The following is a 19,369-nucleotide window of genomic DNA, read 5'->3' as shown; positions in this document are numbered from 1 at the left end:
ATTCCATTGTATATATATATATACCACATCTTCTTTATCCATTCAGCAGTTAATGGACATTTGGGCTCTTTCAATACTTTGGCTATTGTGATAGTGCTGCTATAAACATTGGGGTGCATGTGCCCCTTTGAATCAACACTTCTGTATCCTTTGGATAAATACCTAGTAGTGCAATTATTGGGTCAGAGGGTAGTTCTATTTTTCATTTTTTGAAAAACCACCATACTGTTTTCAAGAGTGGCTGCACCACTTTGCATTCCCACCAGCAGTGCAAAAGAGTTCCTCTTTCTCTGCATCCTCGCCCACATCTGTTGTTGCCAGAGTTGTTAACTTTAGCCATTCTGACAGGTGTGAGGTAGTGTCTCATTGTGGTTTCGATTTTTTTTCCCAGATGATGAGTGATGTTGAGCATTTTTTTCATGTGTCTTAACAGCTTATCTTCTGTCCCAACAGTCATCCTTGAATTATATTCGCTTTAAGACAGAAACCTTGCAGAGCTCACCTGCTATTGGTGAGACTGAAATGAACACATCAAATGAACAAAAATATCTAAGCTCTGTCAACATTATTAGCACCATTAAATTTCTGTGTTGGGGAAGAGGAAATATTGTGACTGATTTACAGAATGCCACTCTAGACTGTGTGGGTTGATTTTTCCCTAGAGGATTGATAGAAATGAAAGCTGCCTCCTTTCCTAAAGAAAGTGGGTTTGTTATGATGCAAAAAAGTAGTATGTATGTGTGGCAAAGATTAAGGCTGCATAGTTCTTCTGGTCTGGGGAGTAACTGGAGTAACCGTGGGGAGTACTCTGAGGACTAACTGTGGAGGTTTGTTGTGCTCTTGAAGCTGTCTTGCTCTGAGAGCTAAAAGACTTATTTCTTGATAAATTTGTCAGATGCCAACTGACTATTCTGGGCAGTGAGATCTGATCAAAAGGGTTGGTATCTTAGCTAATCAGAGAGCACACAGACCACTGTTTTTAGTTAGGACTCTCAAAGCAGCTCTTCTAAGTATAAGTTCTATAAATCCCCAAGTGTAATTTGCAAAGACTGCAAGTCTATAGTGTTTGAGAGCAGAGAAGGTCACTGTTAATCAGATGTTTTCACAGTAATGAAATTTATGAAATAAGGGAAGAAACTTTGCAGAAGCAGAGAAAGAATGGTTATATGTTTTAGATGTTTCTCCAAATTAGTTGAAAGACTTCATAAGTAAAGTAATTTGGGAAGGTTTGTCATGGCTCAAGCCTAATTCATGTCAAGTTTTGTTATTACACATGCTGCTGAATAGATTCCTCTTCTTTTTGGATCTGTGATACATAGAGCCTTCTGATCTATCATATGGAGAACAAACTAATAAGACTTGATGAAGGGAAGGGGGGATGGGCTAGATGTGTGATGGATATTAAGGGCGGCACTTGTTATGATGAGCACTGGTGTTACATGTAATTGATGAATCACTGAATTCTACTCCTGAAACTAATATTGCACTGTATGTTAACTAACTAGAATTTATTTATTTTAAAGTTTGTTTGTTTATTTTTAATATAATTTATTGTCAAATTGGTTTCCATATAACACCCAGTGCTTATCCCAACAAGTACCCTCCTCCATGCCCATCGTCCACTTTCCCCTCTCCCCTATCCCGCAACAAACACTCCCTCAGTTTGTTCTCTGTATTTGAGAGTCTCTTACGGTTTGCCTCCCTCCTTCTCTGTAACTTTTTTTTCCTCTTCCCTTCCCCCATGGTCTTCTGTTAAGTTTTCAAGATCCACATAAGAGTGAAAACGTATGGTATCTGTCTTTCTCTGCCTGACTTATTTCACTTAGCATAATACCCTCGAGTTCCATCCACTCGAGGCCAGATTTCATTCTTTCTCATTGCCAAGTACTAGTCTATTGTATATGTAAACCACATCTTCTTTTTTTTTTTTTTAATTTTTTATGTTTTATTTATTTCTGAGAGAAAGAGACAGCATGAGCAGGGGAGGGTCAGAAAGAGAGGGAGACACAGAATCCGAAACAGGCTCCAGGCTCTGAGCTGGCTGTCAGCACAGAGCCCAACGTGGGGCTTGAACCCACGAACTGTGAGATCATGACCTGAGCTGAAGTCGGACGCTTAACCGACTGAGCCACCCAGGCGCCCCAACATCTTCTTGATCCATTTTTCAGTTGATGGACATTTAGGCTCTTTCCATGATTTGGCTATTGTTGATACTGCTGCTATAAACATTGGGGTACATGTGCCCCAATGCATTAGCACTCCTGTATCCCTTGGGTAAATGCCTAGCAGTGCTATGGCTGAGTCATAGGGTAGTTCTATTTTTAATTTTTTGAGGAACCTCCACACTGTTTTCCAGAGCAGCTCCACTAGTTTGCATTCCCACCAACAGTGCAAGAGGGTTCTCGTTTCTCCATATCCTCACTACCATCTATAGTCTCTTGATTTGTTCATTTTAAAACTTTTTTTTAAATGTCTTTATTTTGAGAGACAGAGAGCAATCAGGGGAGGGGCAGAGAGAGAAGGAGACAGAATCTGAAGCAGGCTCCAGGCTCTGAGCTGTCAGCACAGAGCCCGACGCAGGGCTCAAACCTACCAACTATGAGATCACGACCTGAGCCAAAGTCAGACACTTTACCAGCTGAGCCACCCAGGCACCCCTTGATTTATTCATTTTAGCCACTCTGACCGGCATGAAGTGATATGCCTTTGATGTGTATTTCCCTGATGATGAATGATGTTGAGAATCGTTTCATGTGTCTGTTGACCATCTGGATGTCTTCTTTGGAAAATTGTCTGTTCATGTCTTCTGCCCGTTTCTTCACTGGATTTGTTTTTTGGGTGTGGAGTTTGGTGAGTTCTTTATAGATTTTTGGATACAAGCCCTTTATCCAGTATGTCATTTGCGAATATCTTTTCCTGTTCTATCAACTGCCCTTTAGTTTTGTTGATTGTTTCTTTTGCAGTGCAGAAACTTTTTATCTTGATGAGGCCCCAGTAGTTCATTTTTGCTCTTAATTCCCTTGCATTTGGAGAAGTATCGAGTAAGAAATTGCTGTGGCTGAAGTCAAAGAGGTTGTTTCCTGCTTTCTCCTCTAGGGTTTTGATGTTTTCCTATCTCACATTCAGATCTTTCATCCATTTTGAGTTGTATGTAATTGATGAATCATTGAATTCTACTCCTGAAACCAATGTTGCACTGTATGGTAACTAACTAGAATTTATTTATTTACTCATTTTAATGTTTCTTTATTATTGAGAGACAGAGCTTGAGCAGGGGAAGGGCAGAGAGAGAGACACAGAATCCGAAGCAGACACTAGGCTCTTAGCTGTCAGCAGAGAGCCTGACACAGGGCTTGAACCCAGGGAACCGTGAGATCATGACCTGAGCTGAATGCTTAGCCAACTGAGCCACCCAGGTGCCCCAACTAAAAAATTTGGGGAAAAAAAAAGATTGCTCTATCATATTGGAGCAAATGGTCATTGAGAGGATGTGTTTTCTTTGGGGAGAATATTTGCATTTTTTTAAGTTTGTTTATTTAGAGAGAGAGAGAGAGAGAGAGAGAATGTAATCAGGGGAGAAGCAGAGAGAGAGAATCCCAAGCAGACTCCACACTGCCAACCCAGAACCCAGCACAGGGCTCAAACCCATGAACCTGAGTGGAGATCAGGAGTTAGATGCTTAACTGACTGAGCCACCTAGGGTCCCCAAGAATATTTTCATTTAAACAAATATTTCTTCAAAATTATTGAATGTACTTGACCTGCATACTTACTCTTTTTAATGGGGATAAGTTCTGACAGTCTGATCCTCATTGCCTTTTGGTACTTCTTGGTATAATGCTTGGTATAATACAACCCCTCTAGATACCGAATCCTAATTCTACTCAGATATATCTTGAAATATTGATATTTTGGCATCTGGTGATAAGCTTATAAAGTTATTCACAACTGGACTTTTTGAAAACTACATTTCTTTTTTTTTTTTTAATTTTATTTTTACCTAACCTCTGCCCAACATGGTGCTCAAACTCACGACCTTGAGATGGTGAATCACATGCTCTATTGACTGAGCCAGCCAGGTGCCCCAAATTCCATTTCTATTGTATTTCTTCTAGCCTTGTTCTAAATTGTTTTTGGTGGAGTTTGTATTTAGAAATTAGGGGATATTCAATATTTATGCTGCTATTTTAGATTTTTTTAATAAAAAAATTCACTCATGTTTTTAATGTTTTTAAAATGTGTTTTTACTACAGAAAGAGCAAGGAGGGCTTTTTACGACATTGATCTTAATCTCTCTGATTCTGTTACTTTATTTATAATGTGAGGATATGTGTGCCTTTCTGTGTTAGATAATTAAATGGAGAAATTTGCTCAGCACAGTGTACTCACCACAGGTCATGGGTTCGAGCCCCATGTCAGACTCTATGCTGACAACTCAGGGCCTGGAGCCTGCTTTGGATTTTGTGTCTCCTTCTCTCTCTGCCCTTTCATGTGCTCACACTCTGTCTCTCTCTGTCTCTCAAAAATAAACAAACATTATTAAAGAGGAAATATTGGAAGAGTCTAGCTTCACTATAGCCATGATATAAAATATCATTATCCATCTTATTGTCACATAAGTAGAATGCTTAGAAAAAATAATTACCCATATCATACTTGTTTTTCAAATACATATTTTTTTAAAATGTTGTTTATTTTGATAGATTGGGGGGGTGGGGGAGAGAATCCCAGGCAGGCTCCATGCTGTCAGCACAGCCCGACACAGGGCTTGAACTCACAAACCGTGAGATCATGATCTGAGCTGAAATCAAGAGTCAGATGCTTAACTGACCAAGCCACTCAGGCTTCCCTACAAATCCAAATTTTAAAGTAACTCAAAATAGTTTAAGAATAGGTATATATTTTAGGTAGCTTATTTTATATTCTGTTATGCCATTGACACGTTATTTGTAACTTTCTTAAGCACCCCAAGCTGCTCCTGACCTACTACCCACCTGCTCCTCTATTTTTGCCTTAAGCTTAATTCAAAATCCCAAGTTCTTAGAATTGCTTACATCTGAATATGTATATGTTCAGTTGGCTCTTTTTCCTCCTGCCCTTTGTTCAAGTTAAACACACAGCTAATCTTACAACCGCACTTTGTAATTATCCAGGCATTAATTCTGTTCTAATCCTAATAGATGGTACAATTTAATTTGTTGGTGAATGGAATTTTTAAATTGTCCTTTTAGAAGTAATTATTGAGGGGGTGTCTGGGTAGCTCAGTCAGTTTAAGCACAGGACTCTGGATTTTGGCCCAGGTCATGATCTTGTATTTTGTGAGCCCCACAGCAGGCTCCAGTCTGTCAGTGCAGAGCCTGTTTGAGATTCTCTCTCTCTCTCTCTCTCTCTCTCTCTCTCTCTCTCTCTCTCTCTGGTCTTCCCACAGTCTCTTTCTCTCTCAAAATAAGTGAATATACTTTAATAAAAGAACAGGAAGTAACTATTGAAAAAATGTTTTTTGGGGAATGGAGACATTAAAAATTAGGGGGTTATTTTGGATAAAGACAATCATTTTGTATCTAAGTACAATATACAACAATACAAATACAATAAATGGAGCAATAAATAAGTACAATAGAGAGAGTAAGACAATGAAAAAATCTCTAAATGCCATTTTAAATAAAGTGTAGTTGATACTGGCTTCTTTTAATAGGTCTGAATGGACAGATGAATTAAACACATACAGAGTGGAAGCAGCTTGGAAATTGTCACAGTGGGATTTGGTGGAAAATTATTTGGCAGCAGGTAAAATTACTCCTTAAGATATAAGCAGTTTTAATATGCTATAAATATTCAGACATAAGTAGCTAAGTGCCATCTATAATTTTTCAGCTTGTTTTATAATTGCCTTATTGTTCAAAGTAGAATGAAACCATCTGTTCATTATTTCTGCTGACCATTTTACCACATGAAGTAAACCTTGTTTTGGGGCCTCATGGCATTCCTTGACTCTACATTTATTTTTCAGATGGGAAATCTACAACATGGAGCGTCAGATTGGGACAGCTATTATTATCAGCCAAAAAAAGAGATATAACAGCTTTTTATGACACACTGAAACTAGTAAGAGCAGAACAAATTGTACCTCTTTCAGCTGCAAGCTTTGAAAGAGGCTCTTATCAACGAGGATATGAATATATTGTGAGGTATTTGTGGGGGAGGGTCCATTATTATATTCCTGGTCTATATGTGTCTTCTGACAGGCTTGGAATGTTTTGATTAGTGAATAACTAATCAAATCTAACTAAATCAAAACTAAATAACATTAGTAAATATGTTTGGTATCATGTGTATCTACACAAAACGGCTCTTTAACTCCTTTATTTTACAAGCACTCTATAGTTTTTTGTGTGTTGGTTGATTTTGTTTGTTTGTTTGTTTGTTTGTTTTTTAAAGTAATCTCTGTGCCCAGCATGGAGCTTGAACTCATGGCCCTGAGATCAAGAGTCAAATGCTTTATCACCTAAGCCAGCCAGGCACCCACACCATATAATTTTTTTTAAAAATGTTCTAATGTATATCCTTTTCATTGGAAAGACAATTACGAGATGTCTAAAAATAAGAAAAATATATTTGTTCTGTTGTAATGTCATATAGTCTATAGACATTTACTGTGCCTGGCACTTTGGTGCTCAGTACTTGTTAGTTTCTTCTTCTCACTTAGAAATGCATTTGACATTTCCTTCCCCCAAAATGTAGGTATTACACTACTAGTAAGGAAAATTACTTCTAAATTAACTTTTAGAAGTAAGGAAGAAATTGATGGAAAACATTTCAGGTTTGTTAGTTTACCTGAGAAAAATAATACATGTTATAATTGAAAAGATAAGTAAGAACTTTTTTTTNAAATTTTTTTTTTTTTTTTTTTTTTAGTCAGAAGAATTTACTATAATTTGTATCAGCCCCTTTGGTAATAGTTTAATGAAACCATAGATTGGACCACTGAGATTAATTCTATTCTGTAGCTACTCAACTGAATCCTTGAACACTGAATCATAAACACTGTGTATTATATGGGGAAAAAAAGCTTCTGTGAGTGTGTCATGAGTGTTTCCATCATTTTTAGAAAAAAATAAAATTGAATTTATTTCACAGTTTTTACTATCATCTATGTCAGGCATATGCAAATATTTACGTTAATTTATAATGGGTCTGTATTTTCTTTTATCTTCGTATAGGTAATAAAATTTGATTTTCATACCCTTGAATTTAGTTTTTCATACCCTTCTCCAATTTAATGAGAATTTGACCATAGCAAAGCACTAAACATTGAAATCAACATAATTGGTGTTTTATACCCAATTTACAAAGATAAAAATGTTACCGCTTATATACCAATAATATATAAGGTTAAAGTTCTTCCAAAGAAAACTGTACATTTTAGAATCTTCATGGCTAATTTAAGTACATGCTTTGTGTATGAGATTAATAGGGTGAATATGATAACATTTTAATATAGGCTCTGTCTGTCTTCAGATTGCACATGTTGTGTGAGTTGGAGCATAGCATCAAACCACTTTTTCACCAGTCACCAGGCGACAGCTCTCAAGAAGATTCTCTAAACTGGGTAGCTCGACTAGAAATGACCCAGAATTCCTACAGAGCCAAGGAGCCCATCCTGGCTCTCCGGAGAGCTTTATTAAGCCTCAACAAAAGGTTTTTCAAACTTTTTTTTCATGTCAGTTATCATGAATTTACTATTATACTTGCATGTCCTTTGGGAGTATTTCTCTTTCTTGATTTTCTCTCTGAATCTGTTTATCAATTGTGAAGGCAACACTATATAGTTGAAATGAACTTAGAACTTAAGAATTACTTTTGTGTGTACCATATCTTTTTTTCTAATGTTAAAAACATGTCTTGCAGAGGTACAGATATATAAATCAGTATTAAAGTTTTCATAGACTTATAATTGACAAAAATTGACCACTCTAAGAAAATAAAATTAATTTTTTAACAAATCAAAAGTCTTTGATTTCTTTGAAATAGTATATTAAGAAGGTTCCATAGAGATATGTTTAAATTGTTGAATATACTTAAAAATGCTCTTTTTTCCTGTTTTTGTTACACTTATTTAGACCAGATTATAATGAAATGGTTGGAGAATGCTGGCTACAGAGTGCCAGAGTAGCTAGGAAGGCTGGTCACCACCAAACAGCCTACAATGCTCTCCTAAATGCTGGAGAATCACGACTTGCTGAACTGTATGTGGAAAGGGCAAAGTGGCTGTGGTCCAAGGTATGGCCAAGGGAACGTCATCATACATATAATATGCTGTTGTAGATGGTGTGTGTCCTACCAAGGCCTGACTAAGAGATGATCTTTAATCCCAATTCAGAATCATTGTCTTCATCATTCTGCCATATCTAGAAGAAACCATTTCTTCTTTACTGAAGTCCCCAAATGGCTTTCCGTTCAAGATGAAAGAACAGTTCTTTCTGTTTTCATCTGCCCTCCTTTTTTTTTNTACATGCATTTGGCATTCAAAAAATATTTGTTAAATGAAAATAACACTGTTCCCTACTTATATGCTTGGCAAATAATTAGTTCTAGGTAGACTTGCCAGTTTCATTCTTAAGATTAATTTCCACACTAGCCTATCAGGACAGGCTTAGCATAAAAACAAAAGTGCCCAGCAATCCCCAGATGAAAGTAATAGTAATGAGAAAGAAGCTTTTTGAGTATCTGAACTACTTACAAAGGTAATGCTACAGATTTAAATGGCTATTACTTACATATTTCCTTATGCTTGCAACCAGTCTAGAATTAGTAGTAAGCATAGCATGTTCCAAAAATTGACATTTAGCAACTATAGCTGATGCTATCTGTGGTTGTGGAGGCAAAAGTAATGATTCAGCCTGTATTTATCAGTACCCGGTCATTTTCTGAGCTAGTGCTAGTCTGGATTGTAATACCTTAAATTCACTATGTTCAAAATGCAATTCTTAAACTACTAGTCAATAACTGCTTCTCCTATATTGTCTATTTTTCTGAATAGACTCTATTGAATCCTCTCATCTAAAACAGAAATATGGGCATCATCTTGAACTTCTTCCTGTCCCTCATTTTCCATATTCACTTGGAGACTAAATCTACCTTAGAAGTATCTTTTGAAAAAAATTTTTTAAGTAGACTCTCCCTGTAGACATGGGACTTGAACTCATGACCCCAAGATCAAGAGTTGCATGCTCTACCAACTGAGCCAGCCAGGCACCCCATCTTTTAATTTTTTCTTTTTAATGTTTAATTTTTTTGGGGGGTGTACAGAGAAAGAGGGTGACAGAGGATCTGAAGCAGGTTCTGCGCCGACAGCAGAGAGTCCGATGTGGGCTCAAACTCATGAACCATGAGATCATGACCCGAGCCAAAGTTGGACGCCTCTAGTAATATTAATAGCCTTTTTTTGAGCTTGCTTATTCCTCTGTGCCCATTACTGCAGTCTGTGATTTTTCTAAAATGCACATTGAATCATGTAGCTCCTCTGATAAATCTTCTGAAGTATTCTTCACGTGTTTGTGATGAAGTCTGACCCCTGGAAAGTACACAAGGCTTTTTCTGATCAACTTCCAGTCTCCCTCTTCAGCTTCACTTGTCACTATCTTAAAGACCCTTTAGGCTTTAGGTAAAACCAGATTACTTACCTTTTCTAAGTAAAATTTTTATTCCTTCTACCAAGAGTGTCCTTCACTGAATTCATTTCCAGAAAATTGCTATTTATTCTTTAAGACCTAATTCAAATTATCCTCATTTGGTAACCTTTCCTGGCTGTTCCTCTCCTCCATTTTCCTTTGCCTTCATGTAGATTTAGAAGCATCCCTTCTCTAACCCTAATTATACCCATATATAATTCCTCTGTTAATAGAACTTCACATCGTATTGCTGTTTTATATAGTCTGTTTTCTTATTTGACTCTGAACTTTCTTAAGCCAGAGATTTTGATTCATTCATGTTTATTCCAAGTCATCTGCATATGTGTTCAGTTTCTTGTACTTTGACCATAAAAATGGATGAGTGAATTAATGAATGAATTTGAGCTCTACATAAATTGAAGTAATGCTTCCTTTTTTAGGATTTTACTTTCATAGGAGGGAAATGAGACATGAACATGAAATTAAAAATTTATACATAAAACATACTTAATGGACTTTAAATGCTAACAATTTTATTTGTTTTTCAGAAAACAGAAACATGTTTTTAAATTAAAAGGCTTGTTGCCTTTTTCCTTTTAGGGTGATGTTCACCAGGCACTAATTGTTCTTCAGAAGGGTGTTGAATTATGTTTTCCTGAAAATAAAACCCCAACCGAGAGTAAGAACATGTTAATCCATGGTCGGGCTATGCTACTAGTGGGCCGATTTATGGAAGAAACAGCGAACTTTGAAAGCAATGCAGTTATGAAAAAATATAAGGCAAGTATATATATATAATGCAGTTTCATTAAAAGTTCAATCTTCTTTTGTTTTTGCAAGTTGATAAAATGATTTTAAACTCCATATGGAAGAACGCATGCATAAAAAGACCCAGGAAACTTTTTGACTTTTTACTGTGTAGATAGCATAAGAAGAATTATCAAGCAAATACACTCAAGAAACCATCACCCAGGTCAAGAAGTAGAATATTATTAGCACTCTATGACCCACCCCTTCACCCTCCTAAAGGTAATCACGTCGTATCCTGAAATTTTTTGAACACAGTATATACCTTCCTTACTAAGTATTAAGATTTATATGGATGGTGTTATGAGAGAGATACTTCTCAATAACCCATGAATCAAAGAAGATATTGCAGTGGGAATTTAAGCGTTATCTATAATGATGTAATAACGATAAACTAAATGATAATAAAAGTACAACCTATCAAAACCTGTAGGGTTGGGGGGCACTTGGCTGGCTTAGTTGGAAGAGCATATGATTTTTTCCTTTTTAAGTTTATTTATTTATTGCGAGAGTGAGAGGTGGGAGAGCACAAGCATTTTCTAATCCTGAAATTTTCTAAACCTGAAAATTTTTCTGTTTCCTTCATTCTTTTGCTTTAACTATTTGGTAGGGGAGGGACACTGGCAGCCTCATCCCTGTGGCTGGTTGAGCACATGAATCCAACATTTGTTCCATATGTCTAGTGTCATTTTCTCCTCTATCCATAGGCAGGTTGCCATCTATACATTTTCAACAATAAATTCAGGGTAGATTCAAGACTTAAGATTCCGGGTTCAAACTATGTTCTCAAACTTGCTTGAATTANGACCCTCCCCTGCTCTTGCTGTCTCTCTCTCTCAGAAATAAATAAAATATTAAAAAAATTTTTTCTTAAAAAAAAAATAAATAAAATAAATACACAAGGCAGGGAAAGGGAAAGAAAATACAGGGAACAAAATAGGAGTGGCCAGAAAGGTCAGAAAACACTTGGAAGATAGTGGCCTTACAGAAGTCAAGGGAAGAAAATATTTCCAAGAGGAAATGGTGAGGACAACAGAAAAAGAGAGTTCATATTGAGACCAGAATTGGAAAGGATCTTTTAGATTTAAGGATCTGCTTTAGAGGAATACTGAAGACTGAAACCATGAGAAATAGTTTGAGGAGTGAATGTGAGGTGAATTCTTAGAAACCAGATTATGAAGGAGTTGAGAGGAAGGGCAATAATCTGTGAGAGATCTTGGAGAAAATAAGGTGTGATTTTTTTTAAATCATATTTTTATGCTTTTAAAGCCTATCCTCCTCAGAGCTTTGATATTCTCCTTTCACTGAGAATTTTTTAATAATAAAAATATATATATGCACACATTCATAAAACACTTTAATCCATCTGGAAATTGTATAATATAAAGTGACAGTGTAAATGAAGTTTTCTTTCCCTAAATAGCTAATTATTCCGACACTATTTCATGTTGGCCAGTGGACCACCCACCAGAACCAACCAACCATCCCGAGGAAACCTTTCCAAGAAAATAGCTATTCTTTATCCAAATCAAAGAGTCACTCTGCCTTTGACTTTGCTCTGCCTCCATGGGGGTCTCATACTTTTGATCCCTAATCATCTATTCATTCTTTATTTCCCAGCATAGTATGAGGGTTTCTTACATGCTATCTCATTTCTCTTTTATAGGATGTAACCTTGTTCCTGCCAGAGTGGGAAGATGGGCATTTTTACCTTGCTAAGTACTATGACAAATTGATGCCCATGGTCACAGACAACAAAATGGAAAAGCAGGGTGATCTGATTCGGTATATAGTTCTTCATTTTGGCAGGTAAGTATGAGAACTGTTTGTGTGCTGATTAAATATGTCAGAGTGCCTCTCTTATCACAGATCTTAATGTGTCAGGATGCTTTCTGCTTTGCCACGGATTCAGTCTTTAACCTTAGATTTGATATAAGTTTTTTCTTTATACTATATTCTATATATTCTTCCTTTTAAAAATTAAACTTTATTAATGGACAAAGTAATGTGTGTGTATATATTTAATTCAACAGTACCAATATTATACAATGAAAATTAAGTGTCCTTCCCATTCCAGACTCTGAACCCCTGAGTCCACCTCCCTAGAATTCCAGAAGACTCTTAATGTAATATATTTAGTGGTTATAGTTAATTACCAATGGAATGTCTCCTGTCTGCCCATTCTGCTAAGAAATACATACGAAAATGGTTTTGACATCAGACTTGTAGAAAAAGCTTATCTCTTAGACTAGATAACAGGTGGAATATAACTTGATTTTATATATATCAGTGTATTATAATCAAATAGTGTATTATATCATGCCCACTGTTTATATTTTCACATATTATTTCTTAAGAAGTAATAATGACATTCCATTCACTTTTCTTATCATAAGCATGTAATCTTGCTTTACTTTGAAGTGTAACTAATTTCTATTTAAAGTTGCCTATCAGAGAGGCACCTGGGTGACTCTGTTGGTCAAGCCTCCGACTTCACCTCAGGTCATGTTCTCATGGTTTGTGGGTTCGAGTCCCGCATCGCGCTCTGTGCTGACAGCTAGCTCAGAGCCAGGAGCCTGTTTCAGATTCTGTGTCTCCCTCTCTCTCTGACCCTCCCCTGCTCACACTGTCTCTCTCTCAGAAATAAATAAAACATTAAAAAAATTTAAAAAATAATAAAGTTGCCTATTAGATTTTTCAACTTCTGAAGTTCAGTATTTTCATAAATGAAAGCAATATTTGTTCATGATTGGTATTAGGACTGTAGGATTTGGCCACACTTTCTCAAAATGGAATGCAAGTTTTATAAAATTCAAACCTAATTTTATTTATCAACAATTATCAATAGCTTATTATTGAAGCAGACTTCCTGGCCTATTAGCATTTTGAAATGGAAGGATAAGCAGAGGACAATTATTAAGTGCATTTTTCTTTTTTAAAATAAGTAATAGCTTTCCTTTGCTCTTTAGTCTTAGCATACATATATCATGTGTGTTGGTATACAGAATTTATTTAATATATTTGTTCTAAAACAGAAAGATACCTGGAATCCTCAATGTGCCTAAAACTGTTAGGGATAGCTTGATATTTTTTAAAGAACAATTTGAGAAAGGCTAATTTAGAACATATTCTATTCACAGTATGTAAAAGAAAACATTTGGATGCTTACAGGAGTAAACTTAGCTATTGAGACTTATTTATTGTCTGTGTGATCAAATTACTATGTTATTGTTATCTAAGCATCAGTGTTTACTCTCAAGGAGCTATTGAGAAACCTTAAACAGAATTAAACAGAGAAACCTTAAGCATATAAAATATTTAAATAATGGAACATAATAGATTGTGTAATCAGATATCAAAACAAAAGGCATAAATATAAAAATGGTGTTTCTATTAACAAGACACAAAAGTGAAACAAGCAAGTCCAGAAGTCTTTGACTTTGGGCAAACCTGAAGTCAAAACTCAAGCTACTGGCTTCATGATTTCAAAAGTGTATCTCTTTGCACCACATTGCTACAGAAGTCTGGTAGGCTTCAGGAAGAGTATAGGATTTGGAGGATAATTAAATTCAAGAAGATGACATACTAACTTTTCACAGATTTAGCAAGGAAACCGGGTTGAATGGTTATTTGGAGGATGGTGAGGAAATTGTACTTAATGGAAGGTGTATTCTGGTGAATAGTGTGAGATTGGGAAGTTATAAAGAAACAAGATTGTGAATATATAAATTCCAAGTAGAGTCATTCATGTGGTCTTAAACTATAGGTATTGATTTATTTTTTTGAACAGGGGGAGAGCATGATAAATCTAGAATTTCAGGAATATTACTCAGAAACTTATTGAAGAGAAGAAATGTGGAAATGGGGAGACCAAGGTTTTCTAATTTTCCAGAAATGAAATGATTGGGTCTGACATAGGCTTATTATGACCATGGAATGCAAATGAAGACACAGATCTGAAGGATAATTTGAAAAGAAGTACAGACAGGACTTTGACTAGGTCTTGTTTTATTTTTGGCATAGGCAATGTAGAGCTTAGTGAAGAACATAGTAAGAAAAAGACAAGGGAATCAAAGGTAACCTCTACTAAGAAGAAATACTGATAGCATAATTTTTGTCAGAAGGCTATGTAAAATTCAAGTGGTAGTTTAAGTCTTTACATTTTAATCCATGTAATGTAAAAAAAGAATACTGTGTTAATAACATTTTTTCCATATAATTGCAGATCTCTACAATATGGGAATCAGTTCATTTATCAGTCTATGCCACGAATGTTATCACTTTGGCTTGATTTTGGTGCTAAGGCATACGAATGGGAAAAAGGTATGTTTTTTTATGTAAAAATTTTAAGGGGTAAGAAGAATTTTAACTTGGTATAAAGTCATACTTGGCTTGGCAATCTAACTTACAAAAAGCTAGAAATAAATTTGATGATTAAGATTGCATATAAATGTGAGCAAGAAACCAAATGCTTAAAAAAGGGGAAACACTAAACACATGGACTAAAAGTTATGGAAGTTTGGGGCCTGCAAATGAGAATCTGCTCATTCCTTCAAGAACCCAACTTATATTGAGAGATCTACTTTAAACCAAATAATTTACCCTAAAAATTGTAATGGATTGTGGCTTATTCTCTGTTTCTAGTGAAAATTAATAGCCCTTGAGTTTTTCAATGACCCTGAATATTTTAACTTTTTTCTTCACTGTTTTTTGGTTTTTTTTAACTTTGATTTGTTTTTTTCCAGCTGGCCGTTCTGATCGTGTACAAATGAGAACTGATTTAGCTAAAATAAACAAGGTTATTACAGAGCACACAAATCAGTTAGCACCGTATCAGTTTTTGACTGCTTTTTCACAGTTGATCTCCCGAATTTGTCATTCTCATGATGAAGTTTTTGTTGTGTTGATGGAAATTATAGCCAAAGTATTTCTGGCCTATCCTCAACAAGCAATGTGGATGATGACAGCTGTGTCAAAGGTAATGTAGTAATCATGACGATGTCATTTTCCATTTTATATGGCATCGATTATTTAACGTTAATATGAAAATGCAAGTTCCATCGTTTCTTTCTTAGATTAGTAGCAAAACATTAATTTTAAATACTTGAAAAAAGAGAAACTAAAGCATTATATCATTTTAAAGTTCAGAAATATTAACCATATCAAATGAAAAAACTAGTAAGGTCAAAGAAGTCAGCATCTGTTTCTCTATGAAGTCTTGTAAACTGTTAATGCATGGCATAAAAATGATAGCCTACTTTTTTCAAAGTGTCTTATATAAAGTACCTAAACTTTTAATAATAGAAAATTTTTATTGCATTATCAATGGGCATTTATAAGGTAGTAAATGTATTTAATTATAAATATTTTAGAGAATGTGGAGAACACACAAAGATATAAAAAAGAAAACTAAAATTCAATAATTCTACCATTAATACTCTTCTCTATTTTCGTATTATATTTTCTATGCATATTTTAATGCTAAATTTGGAATACAGAGATAGAGAATTTAATATTTTTTACCTAAGATTATTAACATAAGTATGTTTCTGTGAATTAAGTAGTCTTTGAAACACAATTTTAATAATTGTTTAAAATTCTATAGTAATTTATTTTCTATAATTTATTTAACTGTTGGTTTTCCATTGTTTTGCTCTTGTAATACATCTAGACACATCTGTATTTATTCTCATTTCTGATTATTCCACCAGGATAAATTCTAAGAATGGAATTCATAGGATAACAGCATTGTTATGGCTGTTAAAAGCATTTCCAAATTGGTTACCAGGAAATTTGAATAGTATAAATTCTCATCATCATCATGAATACTTTTTAAGTTGATTTATGTCAATAAAATTTTGTTATATTTTTAAATCCTGTATAAAACTATATTTGATTTTTTTTCTGACAGTCTTCTTATCCCACACGTGTGAACAGATGCAAGGAAATCCTAAATAAAGCTATTCATATGAAAAAATCCTTAGAAAAGTTTGTTGGAGATGCAACTCGCCTAACAGATAAGCTTCTAGAATTGTGCAATAAGCCGGTATGTTCATAAATCTTACTACTTATAGACCAGTACTGGATAATTTATACAAAACTTCTATATGATTTTAGCTGGTTTTCTTTCATTGGATTAGTTAAAATTCTGACATAAATGAGTATACATATACATCAAAATTCATCAAATTGTATACTTACCTTAATAAAGCTGTTTTTACATTTTCTAACCTGTCCCTCTCTCAAATATACTCAAAAATTTCTGAAAGCTCTTCTTTATGTAGATTATTCAGAGAGTAAATTATCCATATCTTTTAGAAATAATTGAAGTAGAGGGATATGAAATAAGCTATAAAAATATGAATATGTAAAATACTCATAATTATCTCTTATTTTATGTCATATCTTTAAACTTTCAATGCTTATATATTAATCTACAGTTATGAGAGGAATGAAGATTGGAGTTTTGGGTTTCGTTTCATTTCATTCTCTCAGTACACATTTATTTCATTGCCTTTGAGGGGACAGGCACTATGCTCAGTGAAACAAGGATAAATAAGACATATTTTCCTGCCTTGAGGTATTGATAGTATCATAGGGAAGAAAGGAGATAGTTATCATCTAGTTTAATAACTACTTTTTTCAGTGTATTTCTGTCTAATGAACATGCTTACAGGAGTAACCCATTTTTTTACCCAAGGAATTGGAGGGAAAAATACCCTAAAGAATACCTATAAAAGGTAAAAGTAGGGAGTGAGAATAGTTATAAGGAGGGAGAAAGAGACTTTTTATAGGTAAATAGCTAGATTTCACTTTACAAATATTCAGTCTATTAGCTGTTTGTAGATGAGAAAATATAAGACTTTTCTGTGTTTTACCTTTCCTTCATCAGTAAATACCTTGAAAGATAATCTGTTTTTGCTATCTGCATTAGTCCTATTTGACCTCTAATGCACTAGACATTATCAAAGACAATGTTATGATAAAGACCAACATTTACTATACGCTGGTACTTTTCTAGATTTTTTACATGTATAAGTTTTTAGTTCTTTATCTGAAATTTTTGTAGCCAGCCACATTTAGGAATTTAGAATTTTTCAGGTTTTTAAAGGTAATGCAGTGTATATACTTAATATTGAATACTGAAAGTATTCTCACAGAATATCCTATAATCAGTGACGTAACTGTTTCTACAGTGAAACATACTGATCTTTGCTCTAAGTGAGAAGTTCAGGTATCATTTTGCTGCCAAATCAGCTTTAGTACCAAATAAAAGGTTTGATTTACACAACTCTCTGGATTTTGTAAAGTCTGATAATAGACTGTATACCTCTGTTATCTCCTTTAGTCATTAAACAGTCCTATGGTATAGGTACTATTACTGATGCAGGAAAAAAATACAGGGTATTTTGAGGGTAAAATGAGATGTATAAAAACTTCTTAGAAAACCACTCACTGCTTAACCATTGTATTTAAAATACTGTAGAAGTGAAATTTTTTGTTTTGGTTGAAATTAAGCATTGTACAATTCAAGGTAAAAAACACAGAGTAATTAAAATGCACTGTTTTTTTTCCCCCCTCAGGTGGATGGAAATAGCTCTACATTAAGCATGAGCACTCATTTTAAAATGCTTAAAAAGCTGGTAGAAGAACCAACATTTAGTGAAATCCTCATTCCTTTACAGTCAGTCATGATCCCTACTCTTCCATCAATTCTGGGTACTCATGCCAACCATGAGCCATTTCCTGGGCATTGGGCCTATCTTGCAAGCTTTGATGATACGGTAAACTTCAATGTTACATAACTAACTACAGTTTTAAAAGTTAGTTAAGTTAGAAATGTCAAACTAAGTTTAAAGGTGTTTTTGTCAGAGACTAAGTAAATTGTATTTACAAAGAAAAAAATGATTTGAAATGCAAAAAAATAAGTTTATACCAGTCGGACAAAAGTAAATGTTAAAAATGTTCCCAAGATCTGTAACCCACAAAAATATCCATATGGAGGAGACTGGTACTTTTCTAATGTGTATTATGTTGAACAAGAGCCATGCATCTTAAATAGCATAATAGGGGAGATGGTTCCTTCACAAATTTTAGCTTTTTATGTCCTCCATTGGACACATTTTCTCTTCTAAATTTTTCAAGTACATATTGCTAACATTACCTGTCTGTTTCTAATCATTTGCTACCTTTGTATTGTCAGCTTTTTAACCATATACATTCTATCTTCCCCTGAGTATTATAAAATATACACACACAATATTTAGGCTTTTTCTTCTTTTAATCATTTATAACCCCTAGGACAGTGTCTTTAAAAAAAATGATTAACTCAGTATTTTGATTTTTTAGATGCTCATTTTAGTATAAGTATAATTTTTATTTTTCATAATTTGATTGTTCCATACTTTTCTTTTGTCCTAAAAATGAAGAAGGAGAATAAAATACAGTTTTTGTTTATACTTTGGAAGGATACAAAATTCAGCTAAGAAGAGCTTGATATATTTTTTTTGAAGTATAATATGTGACTATAAATGTGGCTATTTTATTTTTTATTTTATTTTAATCATTTATTTTTGAGACAGTGAGAGAGAGCGTATACGCACGAGTTGGGAGGGGTAGAGAGAGAGGGAGACACAGAATCCAAAGCAAGATCCAAGCTCTGAGCTATCAGTACAGAGCCCGATGCAGCGCTCAACCCCATGAACCACGAGATCATGACTTGAACTGAAGTTGAATGCTTAAATGACTGAGCCACCCAAGCACCTCAATATATGACTATTTTAAAGAAATGCTACCGGAGCACTTCTAAGTAAATACTTTTTTTTTTTTTTTTTTTTTTTTTTTTTTTATTTTTCAGAGGGGGTGGGGGGGGGGGAGAGGGGGGGGGGGGG

The 19,369-nt window shown here is 34.6% G+C and overlaps 1 protein-coding gene across 2 annotated transcripts in view; it reads left to right on the top strand.

The window, feature by feature from the left end:
- ATR (ATR checkpoint kinase) overlaps positions 1–19,369 on the top strand; it is a 99,929-nt gene that overhangs the window by 61,982 nt on the left and 18,578 nt on the right. For both annotated transcript variants that reach the window (XM_077756727.1, XM_077756729.1), the window contains exons 31-40: positions 5,696–5,787; positions 6,011–6,188; positions 7,519–7,698; positions 8,121–8,280; positions 10,272–10,451; positions 12,145–12,287; positions 14,704–14,801; positions 15,224–15,456; positions 16,390–16,524; positions 18,062–18,262. In XM_077756727.1, the coding sequence (XP_077612853.1) occupies positions 5,696–5,787; positions 6,011–6,188; positions 7,519–7,698; positions 8,121–8,280; positions 10,272–10,451; positions 12,145–12,287; positions 14,704–14,801; positions 15,224–15,456; positions 16,390–16,524; positions 18,062–18,262 (1,600 nt within the window). The remainder of the gene's footprint in view (positions 1–5,695; positions 5,788–6,010; positions 6,189–7,518; positions 7,699–8,120; positions 8,281–10,271; positions 10,452–12,144; positions 12,288–14,703; positions 14,802–15,223; positions 15,457–16,389; positions 16,525–18,061; positions 18,263–19,369) is intronic.

The sequence above is a fragment of the Crocuta crocuta genome, unplaced genomic scaffold (genome assembly GCF_008692635.1).
Source record: "Crocuta crocuta isolate KB4526 unplaced genomic scaffold, BGI_CrCroc_1.0 scaffold337, whole genome shotgun sequence".
Classification (NCBI taxonomy): Eukaryota; Metazoa; Chordata; class Mammalia; order Carnivora; family Hyaenidae; genus Crocuta; species Crocuta crocuta.
This window is presented reverse-complemented; position numbering and strand designations above follow the sequence as displayed.